Source organism: Pseudorca crassidens, chromosome 13 (genome assembly GCF_039906515.1).
Source record: "Pseudorca crassidens isolate mPseCra1 chromosome 13, mPseCra1.hap1, whole genome shotgun sequence".
Classification (NCBI taxonomy): domain Eukaryota; kingdom Metazoa; phylum Chordata; class Mammalia; order Artiodactyla; family Delphinidae; genus Pseudorca; species Pseudorca crassidens.
In genome coordinates this window covers 35759047-35777103 of record NC_090308.1, presented here as the reverse complement: position 1 = coordinate 35777103, position 18057 = coordinate 35759047, and the positions used below count along the sequence as shown (strand labels likewise).

Here is an 18057-nt window from a genome sequence, read left to right as displayed (position 1 = left end):
CTTTGGCGACAGCGGCCCCGCCCCTCCGCTCCGGCCAATCCCGGGCCACGCTGACTCCCGAGGAGGCGGTGCCCGGCGGAGCTGCGGGGGCCTGCGCGCTGGAGGCGGGCGAGGGGGCCCCGCCCGCGCGGGGAGGCGTGGCCGGCGCCGGCTCTTGCGGCCGAGCTGGGCTGCAGCGTGGGAAAGAGCCGCGAGGAGCCGACCGCGCCGCCGGCCGAGCCGCGCCTGCCCGGGCCCAGGGAGGGCGGGAGGGAGGAGGCAGGCGGGGAGGGCGCTGCGTTCGGCTTGGTGTCCGAGGCTCCGTCCCGGCTGCACCCCGCGCGGTGTTCGCCGTGATGAAGCGCCCTTGCGAGGAGACGACCTCTGAGAGCGACATGGACGAGACCATCGACGTGGGGAGCGAGAACAATTACTCGGGGTGAGCGCGGGCTCGGCGGGAGCTGTCCGGAGCCCGAGGCATCGGGGAGCTTTGTGTACGAGCGGCTACTTGGAAATCCCGAGGTTCCTCTCCGCCGCGTTCTAACCGAGCGGGGAAAGTTTTGCCCGAAAAACTTTCAGGGGTGGGCGCTCACGGAGCGCGTGTTCGGGTGGGGCGAGGCATGTGGGTTTGCACCCTAGGGGTGGGGCGGCTGAAAGTGTGCAGAGGTTGGAGAAGGAGGGTCCCCGGCTGTCAGCGTTGGGCGTGCGGAGTGGCACGCCCGGGAGACGGGCGACGCCCCCGCCACCGAAACTGCATTTGGGAGCACTTTCAAAATGGGCCAGGCGAAGAAAGAAAAAAATGATTTTTTTTTTATTTTTAAAGAGACTAAAAGATGACTTGCTTTTTGGAGCCATGAAAGCAATTAGCGATGTCAAGGCTAAGTAGGCTGAGATTTCCAAGTTGATCGTATGTGACTTGGCTGACGGGAGTGTGAGTGACAGATGAAGGATCGTTTCAGGCATCATCTCTTTGCTTGTTCCTGAGTCTGGAGAAGATCGAGATCGTGATCACGGAAGCCAGACCTCCACTTTCCAGTGACAGAGAGAGGTTATGGAGGCGTTTTAGTGCCAAGGCGGGTCAAATGATAATTGCTTCTAATTGGCATCCCCAGAAGCACCTTAATTATTTATCTGCAGCTGTCACTCAAAGAGTAAAATTCTACGTTTGGAAAACTGCTTTTCTTTCAATATTATTATTTTAATATGTACAAACCTTAGACTGGAATCATTAAAAGCAAAGATATTCGCTTGAAACGTTGTTTGCAAAGTATCTTCTAATAAAGTGTTGTGTCATCTTAAAAAATGAGATCCGAAAAACAAAAGATGTCATGTGAAAGGTGAAACCAGTTGAGAAGGGGATGGGAATGAGGGGAACAGTTAATTCAGAAATAAGATCCAGAAGTGAGAAGGTGAGGTAATAAGAACCTGGTGTGTGCAATATTTCTATAATGAAAGAGAACAAATAACAGGAACCTGGAGAATTTGAGAACATGAGGAAGCAGAGTATCTATGAATTATGAAGAGAAACAGATACAAACTAGAAAGGATCATAAAAACTATGTGACAATATAGTGATTTGAACTTTTGATATAAAATATTTTTTCATTAGCAAACTCAAGATGGATTACAACTCTGAGAGGTTTAAGCTTAGATTGAAGGCTGAGAGATACTCACCTAGAGTTTTATTTTCAAAGTAAAACATTTACCTAGTAGTTGATCTAATTTTAATTTTTCTATTAGTGGCATATTTAATTTTGGGTCATTCTTTTGGAAGATTAATATAGAAAACATTGAAGTTGTCATTTTTTTCTTGTATGACTACTTGGAGTTTTGAAATAGTAAGGTAACTTCTGTTTATTTTAAAGATTGCATCTAGGGACAACAGTTTGACATGTGATGGCTGTATATCTGTTTGATAGTAATTATTTTAAAATAGCTTTGCTTTGTTCAGTGGGTCTTACCAGAGGGAGGAGGAGGGATGCTATTAGAGATTAATTGACTTTTAAGAAACATTTATGAGTGGAACTAGGAAATACTAATATCTAACTTCTCACCCTGACTGCCCATAATTATTTCATTGGGAGGCTCAGTAAAAGTTTAGGGACGTTTTTGCCAGTGGATTTGACATCTGGATTAGTCATTAAAATTAAAAGAAAAAAAGGCATGATTCCTATCTGAAAAGAGATATAAGGGCTGAAAGCAAAGTCTGTAAAGAGCAAGAATTAAGAATAAAATAATGCTGATCTGAACTGTGCTATCACTCTGAATATTTAATGCATGCCATCAAGCACCCAGAAGAAAACAATTGTTATGTTAATGCAGCACCTGACAAACTCTTCTTATTTCATAGACAAAGTACTAGCTCTGTGATTAGATCGAATTCTCCAACAACGACATCTCAGATTATGGCAAGAAAGAAAAGGAGAGGGGTATGTGATTTTTTTTTTGTCTTTTTATTTCATGTAATCCAGCCTAATGTGTAGCAGTTGTATTTTTCCATTACGAGTAATTTTATCATTTGTGTATTCATGAACTTTTGTTGTTGTTTTGCTTTTTGGGGATAGATAATAGAGAAAAGGCGTCGAGATCGGATAAATAACAGTTTATCTGAGCTGAGACGACTGGTGCCAACCGCTTTTGAAAAACAAGTAAGCTGCCCCCCCATCCTGACCACCCCACCAGTGAGCTCAAAAAAGCTGATTCTCTCATCTGGCAACGTGGGTTCTTCTTAAAGCTCATTAAAATAATGGTGTATGTGCCGTGATCTGGCACAGAGCAGCTATTTCAATAAAATGCTTTGTTGTGGCAAAACTATTAAAAACATAATCCATCATGAAGTTGAAAAACATTTCCATTCTCTAGCTTATTTTCCCTTAAGGGTAACATGTTCACGCTCTCTCTGTTCTTTCTGTGAATACCAGTAGTGGTTTTGTTTAAAACTGAGCTGTATGTAGTATTCTTCTTCAGAAAAGATATCCATGTGAAATTTCATTTTTGTCTCAAACTATTCTTTAAAAAGTAAGCTTTTTATTTTAAAAAATAATCAAAGCCGAGGAAGTAACACCTCTAGCTCTATTTCCTAAATAATAATACTAACAAAATTTATTTACCAAACCACTTGGTTTCATTTTTAATCCCTGGCTTAATAGAATGATGTTTGTTTCGAGGCATCTTTGTGGAAGTTGGTAAAAAATCAAACTAGCCATAAATTCCCCTTTTCAGAATTAAAGTATTCCTTTACCAAAAAAAAAAAAGAAGGAAAAAAGATTTGCACACTTAGTAAAGTAGAAAGCCAAATGTTTAAATCTTCCTTTTCATTTTTGAAGAGTTGTGTTTTTCCTTCTGCCGCCATGGCTGATAGACTTCAAAGAGCATCTTTCAAAGAGTATGGCATCATACCTTTGTTGAAAGTAACTTTCAATTAAATTCAAATAGGGTATAAGACAGCTGTTGTTTGTTTATTGCATTTTGTTGTTTACTTCATGAACCACAAACATTATAAAGCAAGCCCTACAAAGCCCTTGGAAATTATCCAGAAACTGCAGTTTTGTTATTAGTCACTTTCACTGAGACTATTGTACATATTCATGGAAAAACTGAACATTGATAGAAGTACAAGTTGTCAAATGCTGTTGACTATACATTTTTAAGAGAAAAAAGGCACCACTCTATATGCTGAAACTGTCTTTAATGAGCTAAATGTAATGGGCAAATTGTAGTTTTGATTATTATCTTTTCCCATGACAATACGTTGAAAATGAAAATGTCAGTAATCAGTGACGTTTTTACTTTCAGTGCTGAAATGTCTACAATTATGAGAAACAGTTCGGTGATTTTTTTGGCGGGGGGTTGGGGGGTTGGAGTTCGTTAGATTTTTTTTCTTAAATGTCGACTTAAACCTTAAAAGCAAACCTCAGTAGTTTGGCAGTTAGTTACCATAAACACAGGCTTTCCCATTTGCTGAGCTTGGCGACCAACCCTAGAGAGCTGGCCCTGTCACAATATAATTAGAAGAGTGTTCTTTCAAGCAGTTTAAGTCACTCTGGCACTCTCACCATGTACTGGGTGCTGACAATTTTCACAAAACAAGTAAAGCATAGGAACCTGAAATAAACTGCAGTTTCCTTTTCAAGAAAACATACTGATTTAATTATTTAGCTCTTCCAAGAAATTAGAAGCCACCCACAGCCCTCTGAGACAGTTTGAAGTGGCACATTTGTATTTCAGTTGGTTTCCAGAGGTTGCCTTGTTTTAAAATGGGGGAGGGGCATAAAAATACAATGAAAATTTTATTAAGAACTATTTTAAAGGATTCAAATATCCTTAAGCATTTTTGATGCTTATTAGATTCAAGTTAGATTATGCTTCCTTGTTTATGATCTTGGAATTTACAGTGACACCTGCTGGTAATTATTGGGAAAAAAAAACCTTGAAAGTCTTCCTTTCGCACTTTTGGTTCTATACTTACAGTGGTGTAGTATGAATTACCTTAAAGGCATAATAGAATTATCTATTTTTGAAAGATATGCTTTTTAACAATAATTTTATGAGATCCTATCTGCTTTTCCTCCAGAGTTGGATTCAACTGATCTAGACTTAAGCATTATATAAGACTATTGTATATCCCCTGATAAAGTAAAGTATATTATTAACCAGTTTGATGCAGTTTGAGATTTTTGCAGTTGTAGTAGTTTGAGTAGAGTTATCTTAGTGTAATTATTTTTGTGTTTAAAAATTATTATGCCTTTTAGTCTTTAAAAGTTAAAATGGCAAATATCTGTTATTAGGTGTGATGCAATTAGTGTTTTCATGTAAAGTTCAGGAAGAATTCATATTTTTCTGTGAAAAAGTTAAACTTAGAATTTTCTAGTGAGAGGGAAAATGAAAAATTCAGGGTAAGTTGTTCCAAATTCATTTCCATAGGACTTATAAGATTTTATTATTTGTTTACTCAGGGATCTGCAAAGTTAGAAAAAGCTGAAATACTGCAAATGACAGTCGATCATTTAAAGATGCTCCAGGCAACTGGGGGTAAAGGTAAGTAGGTGACTTCATCCCCACCCCCGCCGCCCCTTCTACCTTTCTCTTTTCATTTTTTCTCCCTAAGATTGTAAGGAAGTCATAGTTGAACAATTCTTTAACGAGCTGCGATAGGAGGTCCCAGATTAAAGCCGTGGAAATCAATGCTAATGGCAGGATTGAACTCGTGGGAAAGAACTTCTGGAACAAAAGAAGCACTTGACCCTGGGCTTGTGTTTGCTTTTATAATACTGTGGGAGTAAAGCTTCATTCACAGCAGCCTGGTCAGAGGTTTGTTTGGGACTTTCAGAAGTGCATGCTGGAATTTGTACAGAAAGACAAAACAAACACACAAACATCCAAACATAAACAGGAGGTTAGACACAATCTTCTTCTCTTCTTTCCCTCTCCCCAGTCCCCTGTTAAATCAGGGATAGGACTCACTATAATGCAGCTCTTCCAAAGGAAGTGAATTTTCATTGTTGTTCTCAGAGTTTGGTTGATCTTGGATTTAGACCACACAGAGCATTTGAAGTGCAGGTAGTGAATCTCTGTCCTGGAAACCACTGATGGAGCAGTCATTCCTGTGAAGAGCAAACAGGAGCAGGTGCCCTGGGCCCAGTGCTGTGGAGAGATGTCTTCTGTACTGGATAGTGATTTAGGGAAGAATAGTCCAGTTCCTGACCCTCAGTTCATGCTATGAATGGACTTGAGATCCTAAACGATGTAGTATTCATTCAGATTTCATTATCCCACTTCTCACACATCACTCAGACTTGATTTTGCCCTTTTATATCTTTTTCACCCTTCAAACAGGCCTTTGGTATTCATCTTAGCCAAGGGCTGTTCCATATATTTGATAACGGGGTAAGGAGAGGGTACCACAGGGGCTAAGTGCTGCAGCTACACCCTGAACGCTTGTCTCTGCTCAGCATTTTATTATGTAGTATCAGAGTTTGCCCTAGATCAGGACAGGGGCAGGGCATTGGAGGGAAATAGCTGTTTATCAATTGGTACAGAAGTATTTCAGTGTCTAACTCCAGCTGAGGACCTGTGGAGCATCAGCCCTGACCTTCACCATCTTTTACCTGTGTCGGGTGGGGGGGCGGTGATCATTGTAAAGGGACGCCCTCACACACAATGTGACTTACCCTCTGTTGTACCTTCTCAAGGAACCGTCCGTCCTGCCTGAATAACCATCCTGAATGGGTATGGAATTGTGATTTCTACTCTTTAAAATGTAACCCTCAGCATAGGCTGCAAATATTCTTACGTAATAGGGAAGAGAACTGGATGAAATTCTAGAAGCCTGTGATCCAGCCCAGCTTGGCCACTGACCCACCTTTAAGCCGAGACAGAGGTGCTGGGCTGCACAAGGAGGCCTGTACTAGCACTCTGAGCCCTCAAGGCCCCCCGCCGCCCCAGGATTCTGTCTCTACACCTGCTCCCTCAGGATGTTAGGGGACTGATCGGGTTAGCGATCGTGCAGGGAAAGTTGTTTGATTGCTTTACTTCCCTTGGCATTGTTAGCCACAAGGCTAAGAATTTTTATCAGCGTTTCAAATATTTGGCATGAGCTATACTTCTAAAGAGTAATATTGTTATTATGCCTTATTATAAACACTAAGTTCCATCGTGGTTGCTATTCTTGGCTACCTGAACAGTCCTAAAATTCATCCCAAAATAGTTTGCGAACAGACATTTCCGAGTGAGCTCCTTACGAGTCGCCTGACTGCCAGCTCATTAGAGAGGTCACCTCACAGGAGAACGTGTGGGCCTTGAAGAAGTGGGGCTGGCAGTGTGGGCTCGCGTTGTTAAAGACTCACAGCTGCTATGGGGGCCTCAGAATGTACTGGTGAAGGACAGACACTGCATTTGGGTTGCCTGGTTTCAAATCCTGGCTTGTTTTTCTTTTTTTTGGTCTGTGACCCTAGATAAAGGACTGACCTTTTCTGAACCCCAGTTTCTTCATTTGTAAAATGAGGACAGTGATAGTGTTCACTTCACAAGGTTGTTGTGAGCTTATTCACTTAAAGCCCAGAGAGCAGTGATGGAAGTGGTGTGGACCCCTATGCTATGATTATTGGCCCAAGATGCGGTCGCAGGAAACAGTTGCTCATCGTCATTTCCCTCTGCATTCAGCAACAGTATAGGAATTACATAATTTATATTCCTTAAGATGCAACAGAGAACTCACCCATATACAACCCCATACAGCTGGCAAATCACAAATTTCAATTACTTCATGCCGACGCATGAAGATACTTGGAAGCTCCTGGGGTACAATTCTGTTGGTCCATTCTTTAATCTGTCTTGGTATTGCAGGAGTTTCTAGAGAGGATTTAGTAGAGTAACCTAAATTTCTAGATCCCTCTGGGTTTCTGGACTCTTGTCTACTCTGATGATTATCTCCCTTCTCTCATGAAGTCAGAAGTCTGCAAAGCCTTGCAGAGAACCCTGAGGACTCTTATGTGACGCCTTCTTTGGAGGCGTCTTCTTCAGGAAGAACTTTCCCTCCTAATGCCAGGGGCTTTATTGCTAACCATGCTGAAGTCCTGGGATGATGACTCTTTTTGTTGCTATCTTCCACATTTCATGATGTTCTCTTATGTCAGCTTTGTGCTGTTGTTGTTACGGTCTTAATGGTGTATATGTTTTCCTCAAATTTCTTTTTGGGACTTCCAAATTTCTGTTGAAGTTCTAGCTCTTGGACTTTGAATATTGTGACTACTATTTTCCAAAGTGCTAATCTAATTGTTAATAGATGATAAACAAAACAGGTAATACTTTGATCTACAAAAACATAAAAAAGGGAATGTAGTAAATAAATGCCTTAGATGAAAATAACCTTGTTTGAATGTGATATTTCTCATTTATGTATACACATCCCCGAAGTGAGTAGACTAAATTTTAATTTGAAAATTGTTTAAAAAAAAAAGTTGCAAATGAGAAAAAAAGTCTGAAAAGGATACGTTTATACATATTAGAGGTCACTTATTCAAAGTGGTGACATTTCCCCAAATGTCTGATTATTATCAGTACCCTAAATTAGCACTGATACTAATCAGATGTTACTATTTTCTATTCTAATGTATTATCTTTGGGTAAAAAGGGATTCTCATAAATGTGACCAGCTCTAGCCATTTTAATGGTAGTAACCTTAGGTGTAAGGGTATGTGCATACACACTGACACAATTAATATACATTTTTTTCTTGGACGGATGCCAGAAAAAAGTAAGCTAACCAATGAAAGAAATATATATTTGGACTTCAGGAAAACTAGGAGTTATATTTATTATATAAATAATATATATATTATATATATTATTATATATATTATAATATATAATATAATAATATATATTATATTATAATATATATATATTATATATATCAGGTAATGTTATATTACCTGATAGAAAAATAAGATCTTCAAATTAGTAACCAAATTTTTAAAAATCATTTTGCTGCTTTAACTTTTTTCCATACAAAGTAATGGTGTTTTCATTTTGTTGATAAAAAACACTGAGTCAAGAAGCATTTATGAATTTATTGAGCAGTTCTGGCACATTTCTAAAAAGTCCTCAAACTGCTTATATGCATTTCACATCTCAGTTATAAATGCCAAGAGAGTGAGGATGTTTCAGATAAACCCTTTAATCTCCAATTCATGTGACAGAGACAGAGAGACTGGTACTCTGTTGTACCGTGGAAAAGTTTACTAGAAAATTTCACTATCCCACAATACAAAAGAAGAGACACCATTTTTTTTTTTCTGGAAGTGTTTGAAACACAGATGTTCTTAATTCTTTTCCCCACTGTGCTATTTGGTTGCAGGAACAACTGCAGTACATAGCATTGCCAGAGTTGTCACACATGTGAATTGCAAAGTGCACTTTCTTAACTTCTGCAAAAATTACAACCATAAATAGCTGGCAACGTTCTCAGAAAGGATCGTCGTTCTTCTTAAATCTCTGAAGGACAGGGTGGAATGTAGGTGGTGGCTACTCTTCATAATTGTATCCTTCTTTCTCTCACTGTCTCTCCTGGCCCCCACTTTGCTCAAACCTCCTTTCAGGCTACTTTGACGCCCATGCCCTTGCCATGGACTTCATGAGCATTGGATTCCGAGAGTGCTTAACCGAAGTGGCAAGGTACCTGAGCTCTGTGGAAGGCCTGGACTCCTCCGATCCACTGCGGGTGCGCTTGGTCTCTCATCTCAGCACGTGTGCCTCACAGCGAGAGGCGGCGGCAATGACCTCCTCTCTGGCCCACCACCATCACCCCCTGCATCCTCACCACTGGGCGGCGGCCTTCCACCACCTTCCGGCAGCCCTGCTCCAACCCAGCGGACTCCATGCCTCGGAGCCCACGCCTTGCCGCCTCTCCACCACTTCAGAAGTGCCTCCTGCCCACGGCTCCACCCTCCTCACGGCCACGTTTGCCCACGCAGACTCTGCCCTTCGGATGCCATCAACAGGCAGTGTCGCCCCCTGTGTGCCACCTCTCTCCACTTCTCTCTTGTCTCTCTCGGCCACTGTCCACGCAGCCGCTGCAGCAGCCACGGCAGCTGCGCACAGCTTCCCTCTGTCCTTCGCTGGGGCGTTCCCCATGCTCCCCCCAAACGCAGCTGCAGCAGTGGCAGCTGCCACAGCCATCAGCCCTCCCTTGTCGGTATCAGCCACGTCCAGCCCTCAGCAGACAAGCAGTGGAACAAACAGTAAACCTTACCGACCCTGGGGGACAGAAGTGGGAGCTTTTTAAGTTTTCACTGAACTTCTTGCAGTAGTAACTGAATGTCCTTCATTTCAGAGTCAGCTTAAAACCTCTGCACCCTGAAAGTAGCCATACAGATGTCTGCGGATCCACAAAGGAACAATAAAGCTATTTGAGACACAAACCTCAGAAGTGGAAATGTGGTATTATCTTTTTTCTCTGTTTCGGTTTAAGGCAGTTTGGTAACTGACATCAGCAACTTTTGAAAATGTCACACTTGTTTTCATTTAGAAGTCTCCTGGAAAATATACGGACTGAACCATCCAGCAGTGCATCACGATGTCTGAATTGGGGAAGAAAAATGCCCTGACTGAATTTTCTTGAAACTAAATGGAAAAAAAAATATTAATGTTTCATAAGTGCCTGAGCTAATAAAGTTTTCTTTTGAACATACAACGTTGCACAAGTAAAGAAGAGCGTAGAGGTTAGGTTAAGAAAGGAGAAGGGACAGAAGTCTTGCATTAGACTGCAGACGTTTTAGTACAAATACCAGAAAAGAGCACTCTGTTGAAATCAACAGGTTTTTATTGGCCAAAAGGATTGCTGAAAGTAATTTTCAAGTTGAGAAACCTAGTTTTATCCTAGTTTGCTTTTTTTGTACAAACTTGCCAAGTTGTGACATTTAACAATGTATTAGTATAAGCAATTATTACGTCAGCGCTCAGATTAACAAGCATTTCTGCCCCGCCTGCAAACTCCCAGGCACTTTTTTTTTTTTATGGCTCAAAATATGGTGCTTCTTTATATAAAACATGCATTTATAGAGTGCACCTAGAAGCAGTTGCCTACTGTGTGCCCACCAGAGGCTATCTGACTCATGCCAACTTGAAAACTCTCCAGTTTGTAAAAGTTTAATTTATTCAGTTTCATTTGGACTATTTTTACATATTTATCCTCTTCATTTCATCCTGATAACATGTAAAATCTATTCTTGTCACCTTTTGGGGAGAAGTTGCATTTCTGGAAGTGATGAGGCAGGGAGAGAACAACAGGAAGAGAAAAGCCACGATTTTTAAATGTCCTTTGTCAAGCTTGTGATTGTATTTGATCCCAAATCAAGATGAATGTATGTAATGGGATGTACATAAATTATTTTTGTCCATGCCTAGATTAGTGCTACATAATGGTGTTTTGGTTTTGTTGTTTTTATTTTGTTTAATGACAAAATAATCTCTTAATACTTTGAAATTGAGCACGTGAGAATTTATGTTTGAAAGACAAAGACACAGCATGTATTATTATGCACTTCATTTCTCTGCTGTGTGGAGAAAGCAATAAACATTATGAGAATGTTAAACATTATGCAAAATTATACTTTTAAATATTTGTTTTAAAATTACTGTACCTAGTCTTTTTTGTATTACTTTGTAACCTTTTTCTATGCAAAAGTCTACATATCACTAATTAAATGAAGTCCTTTTTTGACCATTTTTATGTGGATGAGTTGCTTTGCAGAATGGAAAGTTGACGTGAATTTCAAGCAAGGCCTTGTTTCACTAACAAATTAAGCCATGGCTTTTCTTTTGCTCTTTCAAAGTCATTTGATATAATTCACAGCCTTGAAATTAGCATGTATTTGAGCTTGTAAACCAATTAAGCATAGGTATGACATTATTTGGAGGCAGGAAGTGATCAGTTTCCTCTGCCTTTTATTCTTAACCATTCTTCTTGGAAAAGTGCAAAAACCAGAAGGTCAAATAACAGTACACCGAACAAAGGGTAATAAGGTAGAATGTGTCATACATTTTGGAACTCAGAAATATTTATAGAGTATTTTTAAAACATCACATGCATGCATGATAGGTGTGTGTATGTGTGTGCATATATATGCCTCCTGATGATAAATTCTCTGTACCTACCTCAAGATTTCTTTTGATGCTGTAGAAATTAGGCAGGTATCCCTCCTTCTTCAGTGAAGCCTAAAATAGACTATTTCAGAGTTTCTGAAGCTGTTGGGCCAAACATATGAGAAGAATTTTTAAAAAAATGTTTCTATTATGCTTATCAATTATGCTCAAAGTTAAAGGAAAGAGTGGGAGCCTCTTATTTTAGTTTTGAAAAATCAAGCATATAGTTTATCTAATTTTTTTCTGTAAGTAGGTGAAAAAATGAGCAAAAACAGATCACCTTTGTTCCCCTTGTCTGTAAGCTCTGTGACTATTATATTGTCAGTGCTGATAGGATTAAGTAACAAATAAGAAAATGGATTTAGTAGTATTTGGAGTTTGCTTTTTAATCGTGATTTGTGGATAGCAGGCATAGAAATAATTTTGATTTAGGATCTAATAGTTGATTCTGTGCCTGTTGTAATGTCAGCATTCAAATAATTTTTTTTTGGAATGTAAACTATTTTAGTGATTGGGATTTTTTTTTTTGATTAAATATTTTAAGATAAATCCCCTTCTTCCTTCTTGTTTTTATCCTCTTCCTTTATTTTTCTTACATTTTTTTCTTCCCAGTTACATATGGGTTATTATTTTTCAAATCATTTGATTAAAATATTTGCCAGCCAACATGCTACATAATTGCTAAGGGTTTTCAGTGTTCCTAAAGATAATCATTGTCAGTAATTTCAGTTGTTTAAAGTTCATTGGTTCTTGATCAGTGTTTCATATCTTCAGTTTTTAACATCATATTTCACTCTATTAAATTTACCGTTGAGTTTTCCATCTCTGACCCAATGTTTTGTGAAAGTGGTGTTTCACCTTTAGTTGTGGTAATTTTCATGTTCACTACCAAAACAGAAAAAAGAAAAATTTTGTTTATAGTTCATGGGAAAAGAACTTTTAGGGTTTGATTTTTGGTGGGTTTTGTTTGTGTAAAATTTAGTCCCAAAATTAACTCAAAGGATTTTTGGTGGGGGGGATAAAAAAGGAAAAGGAGGACTTTTTTAGAAATTTGGTTTTCCCCAAATGATGAAAGCTATATGTATGTCTAATTAGGACTCAGTTTTATATTTCACATCATTGAGCCAGAAAGTATTTATTGAATAACTACCGTGTGCCTAGCATTGTGCTGTCTACATCAGCTTTCTAATGTTACGGGATCCCACAGCCTGACTGATGGGTATGACTACCACCTTAGCTATTCATAGGGACCCTCAAAAGAAGCAGGTGCCCTGAAAATGAGGAAACGGGTTCCTAGGAACTAGCCAGGGAAGCTTTTTCTCTCCTTGGGATCTTTGGCAATTACAAATATGATATTTCCTATCATATTTGGAGAAATCTGAGGGACTTATTTTTTTATATAAATTTATTTATTTTTAATTTTGGCTGTTGGGTCTTCATTGCTGCACGCAGGCTTTCTCTAGTTGTGGTGAGTGGGGGTTACTCTTCGATGCAGTGCTCGGGCTTCTCATCGTAGTGGCTTCTCTTGGTGCGGAGCACGGGCTGTAGGCGTGCGGGCTTCAGTAGTTGTGGCACGTGGGCTCAGTAGTTGTGGCTCACGGGCTCTAGAGTGCAGGCTTAGTAGTTGTGGCGCACGGGCTTAGTTGTTCCGCGGCATGTGGGATCTTCCTGGACCAGGACTCGAACCCATGTCCCCTGCATTGGCAGGCGGATTCTTAACCACTGCACCACCAGGGAAGTCCCTGAGGGACTTTTAAAGTAATGTTCAAACATAAAATAGTTCAAATATTAACTAGAGTGATGGTTGTATGATCCACATGTATCATCAGTCTTAATGAAGCCTTTTAAATTATCTTCCTTATTATATATTCAACTTGTGCCTTTGCTAGTAATTAAGTTAACACAAAGTAAGAGTAATCACCTCAGGTAACATCTTCACAAAGCAAGATAATTTTAGAATTTCATAAGTCTAAAACTCCATCAATTACAAGATACACTATTAGTTTAAGGTCAGATTTTAAAGAAAAGTACCACCACGAAATAACTTTACACATCCCAATTTCCAAAGTGTAAAACTTTTTTTCAAAATTGTATCTTGGATTTGAGGCACTACTATAATATTATATTCGAATGTGATTTTTAAAATCCATGGCTAGAAATATACATAGACTAAATGTGGGTGATTTAGCTTACTTTAAAAATACCAGCATAGGGTCTTAGTCAAATCAAAGAATCTGGGTTGACTTTGTAATGGCTTAATGATCTAAAGATAGATATATATTTTTTAAGCTTTTCATGTTTTTATTGCCCAATGGGACTATTCCTAGTTCTGCATTTTACTGAAGAATGGAGTTTGACTTCCCCTTGTAATTCTTTTAAGATCTAAGCAACTGAGGCTGTGAGCATTTCAGCAACTATAACAAAGCATTACAGCAAATATGACATCATAAACTGTGACTATAGCTCATATTCTTTGGAAGGAAGGATAAGTCTTTGAACTTGGATGAGACATCTTTAAAAGAAGAAAAGTCCCTTGGCTTCCATAGACAAACTTGTTTGAGGGGCCAGAGGCAGATGAGAAATGGTTCCTTAGGTCCCAGTTGGCACTTTCTCCCTCACTTCTAACTTTAGAAGAACAGACATGAATGGGGTTGGCTGGTTAGGGAATCAGGTCCTCTTTTAGAACTGACAGAACCAACACACACTGTTTAAGTCACAGGTCTTAAAACGGATATAAGATGTAATACTAACTGTTAATGTTGTTTCGTTCTCTGTGCTAAGCTCCATGCTAAGTGCTTGCAATCTGTTACCTCACTTAAGCCTGGTTAACTATCGTATAGAGTAGATAGTCTTATTACCTTTACATATTAGGAATTAGAGAATAAGAGGTTGATTGTCCAAGGTTATACCTAGCAGTTTGAGCTGTGACTCAGCCCAGGCCTGTCTGATTCTTAAGCCCATACCTTTGACCTCTAGGCTGTGGCTTCTGGCAGTACTTTTGGACTCACTCATTCAGACTAACCAAGAATCTCAACCTGCCTGAGATCACTTTGAGCTAAATACGAGTAAATTAGCATAAAAATCTCCACCATCTCTCCCTTTTAATATATTAAAGGATAAAAAAAACTCCACTTTCTTCTGTAATGCAACGTAAAAGGAAATTATTTTGGCAGTTCCCTAGTTTTAACTTTCACCTGTCAAGCAGTTGAGAGTTAATAAAGTTTTAAATTACTTAATCAGTGAAGTTATCCTCTGTTAAATCTACCAGAAATATTCTATAATCTCAGTCAAAGTGGTTGACAAAAGTGAGGCAAAATAGTGACATATTAAGACTAGATAGCTGAGTAAATTGAGTTTGAAAAAAAAATCCTGTCTTCCATTAGATATAAAAGATAAGAGTTTTTTTGAGGGAAAAATGCTGGATTATTCTGAATGTTTATACATTCCAGGTCCATCATGTCATAAAACAACATTCTTCATTTGGCCTATGAAGACCTGCTCAATAATCCATTCACTTTAACAAGTCTTGTTATCAGGAAGGGGTTTTTAACTAACCTAAACTCTTTGGCCTGCAGTTAAGCATGCTTTCTATAGCAGTTAACAGTTTATATGTGTATAATTTTGCAAAAATCTTATATCCAGAGACATTTTTATATGCCTCTAAATTCTTAGTCTCCTGAGAACTGAATATTCTGTTTCCTTGACCTCTGCTGTCATTCTGTTAGTCTGTGGGAATGAAGAGATTTATGCATATGAAATGGAATATGCATGTAATAGAATGCCTTATAAGTTTATTTTTTAAGGGGTAGAAAGTGGCAAGTTAACTCTAAAGTTTCGTGCATTAAGCTTGCGTTGTAATAGTTTTATGTTTTCATTGCTGTGAAAACAGTCGAATTTTCTCCTGTGGAAGAAAAACTACTTTGCAAAGAATGGCTATTATTCATAATGTTTCACTTGTATAAGTAGGGTGATAAATTTTATATTGCTCATAAACTCCTGAAACAACGTCTTGAGCATCTTGAGTTAACCCCTTCTTTCCTGATTATAAGCTATTGAACTGAATATTATTTATCATACTATAAAACTATAAAACTCTGCCTGCTTCCTAGTTCTTCCATTGCTTTTTTTTTTTTAGCCTTTTCCCTTAATTGCAGAGAACCCAAAGACTGTGTTTTTTGTTTGTTTTTTTGTTTTGTTTTTTTCCCACCAAAACAACACGACCAGAGCTTCGTGTAGCTCTGTTTGTGTAAATTTTCTCCTGGGCCAGCAATGGCTGGCCTCTTCCCATATCCTAGCCAGTCTGTCCCAGCACAGCTGCTTTAAATAGGCTTCCCTTGGGGCCTGGCAAGATGATGGAGACGTGTTCACAGTCAGGAGGGCAAAACACAGAGGCACACAGGCCATATTTTATTGTCATCATAACACACTTCTCAGTCACAGTCACCAGCCACTTCCTAAACAGGAACTAAGCCAGTCACTTTTTTGTCTCACAAGCAGCCACTGTTAAATTTATTTTGTTATTTTGACATATTTCTGACAGCAGAAAGATAAGCATAGCATAGTACAAATGGTTGAGTGCTGTAACATCAAAACTCACAGACAGCCTGGTGACATCAGATGAGGGTACAGTCAAGCTCAGTGGGCAAGCATTGCCTATGGTGACAAACATCCTTTACTGCTACAATAAGGAGGCTTGATGGGCCATTATGTCCCCTTTCAAAATTCAGAAAGCCCCCCCAAAAATATCCATGAGTCAACAACTGCTGAGTCATTCAGCAGGCTTAAGGCATATGTTTTACACCAAGAGAACAGACTTAAACACCAAGTACCACCTGACATGACTATCATGGGAACAGGTCTCAGCAATAAACCCATGAATTATCTGGCCCATGCTGACTACTCTCACAACACAGTCTGCCCCTTTGATGTGACTGTCAAACCCCAAGCGTGCCCAACAACAGGAGCCACAGACAAAACAACACAGGAGCAATAACTCAATGTAAGTGCCTTTAGTCGCTTCTCAAGACACCGAGGTCCAGCAGGCAACTTACTTGCTTTGGGTATCAGGAGCTTGAGACAGAAGGAGAAACAAAGTTCACCACTGTTTATTTTCAGGATATGACAACTGAGAGAATAGTAAAAGTTATTTAATTGTTCTTTTTAAATGTACAGATTAGAAGTTTAATTCTGTAGGCATATCTCCTATTGATACAGTAAAGACATATTAGCAAGGAGGTGTTTTGCTAAATGGTAGTGCCGTTTCACAGCCCTATCTAGGACACTGCATGTTTAACTTAGTTAAATCACGTCTATTAAGCAGTTTTGTTTAAGATGTGGCAGCTTATTAAAAATTTTGGTACTTATTCAAATCACTTATAAATAACTTGAAATCCATATTTATAATTCTAGTCAATGTCTCTCTATTCTACTCAATATTTTTAAGTCATTTTTAAAATCTCAACTCTTCAGTGGGTATAATAAATAGTATAATGACTAAAAGGACAAGTTCTGAAATCAGACAGATCTGGATACATCTTGAGATGTATTAACTGTGTGACTCTGGACAAATTTCTGTATCTGTGTAAGCTTTGTTTTTCTCATCAGTAAAATAGGATTTAAAAAGCAACATCTATCTCACAAGGATTTTTGGAGGATTAAATGAGATAATGTTCATAAGACTTGCACATGGTATACTATCAACAAATGGTAGTGTAGCTTATTCAAATTTAGTTCGTTTAAAATGTCTTAAGGGACTTCCCTGGCAGTCCAGTGGTTAAGACTCCATGCTTCCACTGTAGGGGGTGCAGTTTCGACCCCTGATGGGGGAACTAAGATCCCATGTGCCACGTGGTGTGGCCAAAAAGTTAAAAAAAAGTCTTAAGATCCTAAATAAGTCTCATTCAGTCCCATTCACACAACTTTACTCAAATACATGCCCAGGTAGTCCCCCAATACCCATTCTCTTTAAATTAATAGCATGTACATATTTCTTTTTGAATATATTTAGAGATTCACAGAATTTCAGAGTTGGAAGAACATAACCTAGACCAAGTGCTTCATTTAGCAGGTGAAAAAAGCGGAAGCTCAGTGAAGTTCGATGATCTTTCCCCACAGTCGTCTCCTAACCCAAGTCTCCTAATTGCCAATACATGGTTCTTTCTGAGACAGTATGACCATAAACGAAACACTTTCTTTCATACCTTTTATATTTTAGGTGCCAAAGGTTTTTATTTTGTTGTGGATGAGCTAAATAGATCTATTTATTTGTTAAGAGAGCACACTTTATGTTTTCTGTCTTCAAAAAGCTATGGCTTTTCATTTGATCCAAAATAAATACAATGAAGTCATGTTTCTTTAAAAGAAAAATCTTAAATCTAGTAAATGCAGCCGAGATTGAAATTATATTACTGTTTCTAAATGATGTCCTTCACTATC

General features: G+C 38.9%; 1 protein-coding gene across 5 annotated transcripts; it reads left to right on the top strand.

Moving 5' to 3' along the window:
- Positions 1–245: 245 nt before the first annotated feature.
- Positions 246–11203, top strand: HEY2 (hes related family bHLH transcription factor with YRPW motif 2). 5 transcript variants are annotated; one of them, XR_010933717.1, is made up of 7 exons: positions 246–418; positions 2330–2408; positions 2544–2627; positions 4935–5016; positions 9078–9719; positions 9812–9915; positions 10007–11203. XR_010933717.1 is itself a non-coding variant. In XM_067702191.1 (6 exons), exons 1-6 carry the CDS (start codon positions 336–338, stop codon positions 9820–9822), a joined length of 981 nt encoding a protein of 326 aa, XP_067558292.1. In that variant the 5' UTR covers positions 246–335; the 3' UTR covers positions 9823–11203. The 5 variants fall into 5 exon arrangements, 2 of the variants coding, with proteins under 2 accessions (XP_067558292.1, XP_067558291.1); XR_010933715.1 differs by having other exon boundaries at positions 9078–9915; XR_010933716.1 differs by having other exon boundaries at positions 9078–9918.
- The last annotated feature ends 6854 nt before the right edge of the window (positions 11204–18057 follow it).

What these genes read in the sequence shown, in the direction of transcription:
- HEY2 (XM_067702190.1), top strand. Translation starts at nt 336, where the DNA reads ATGAAGCGCCCTTGCGAGGAGACGACCTCTGAGAGCGACATGGACGAG. An exon ending in CAAGAAAGAAAAGGAGAGGG is followed by an intron (nt 2,409 to 2,543) that starts GTATGTGATTTT and finishes TTTTGGGGATAG; the next exon opens with ATAATAGAGAAAAGGCGTCG. An exon ending in CCAGGCAACTGGGGGTAAAG is followed by an intron (nt 5,017 to 9,077) that starts GTAAGTAGGTGA and finishes ACCTCCTTTCAG; the next exon opens with GCTACTTTGACGCCCATGCC.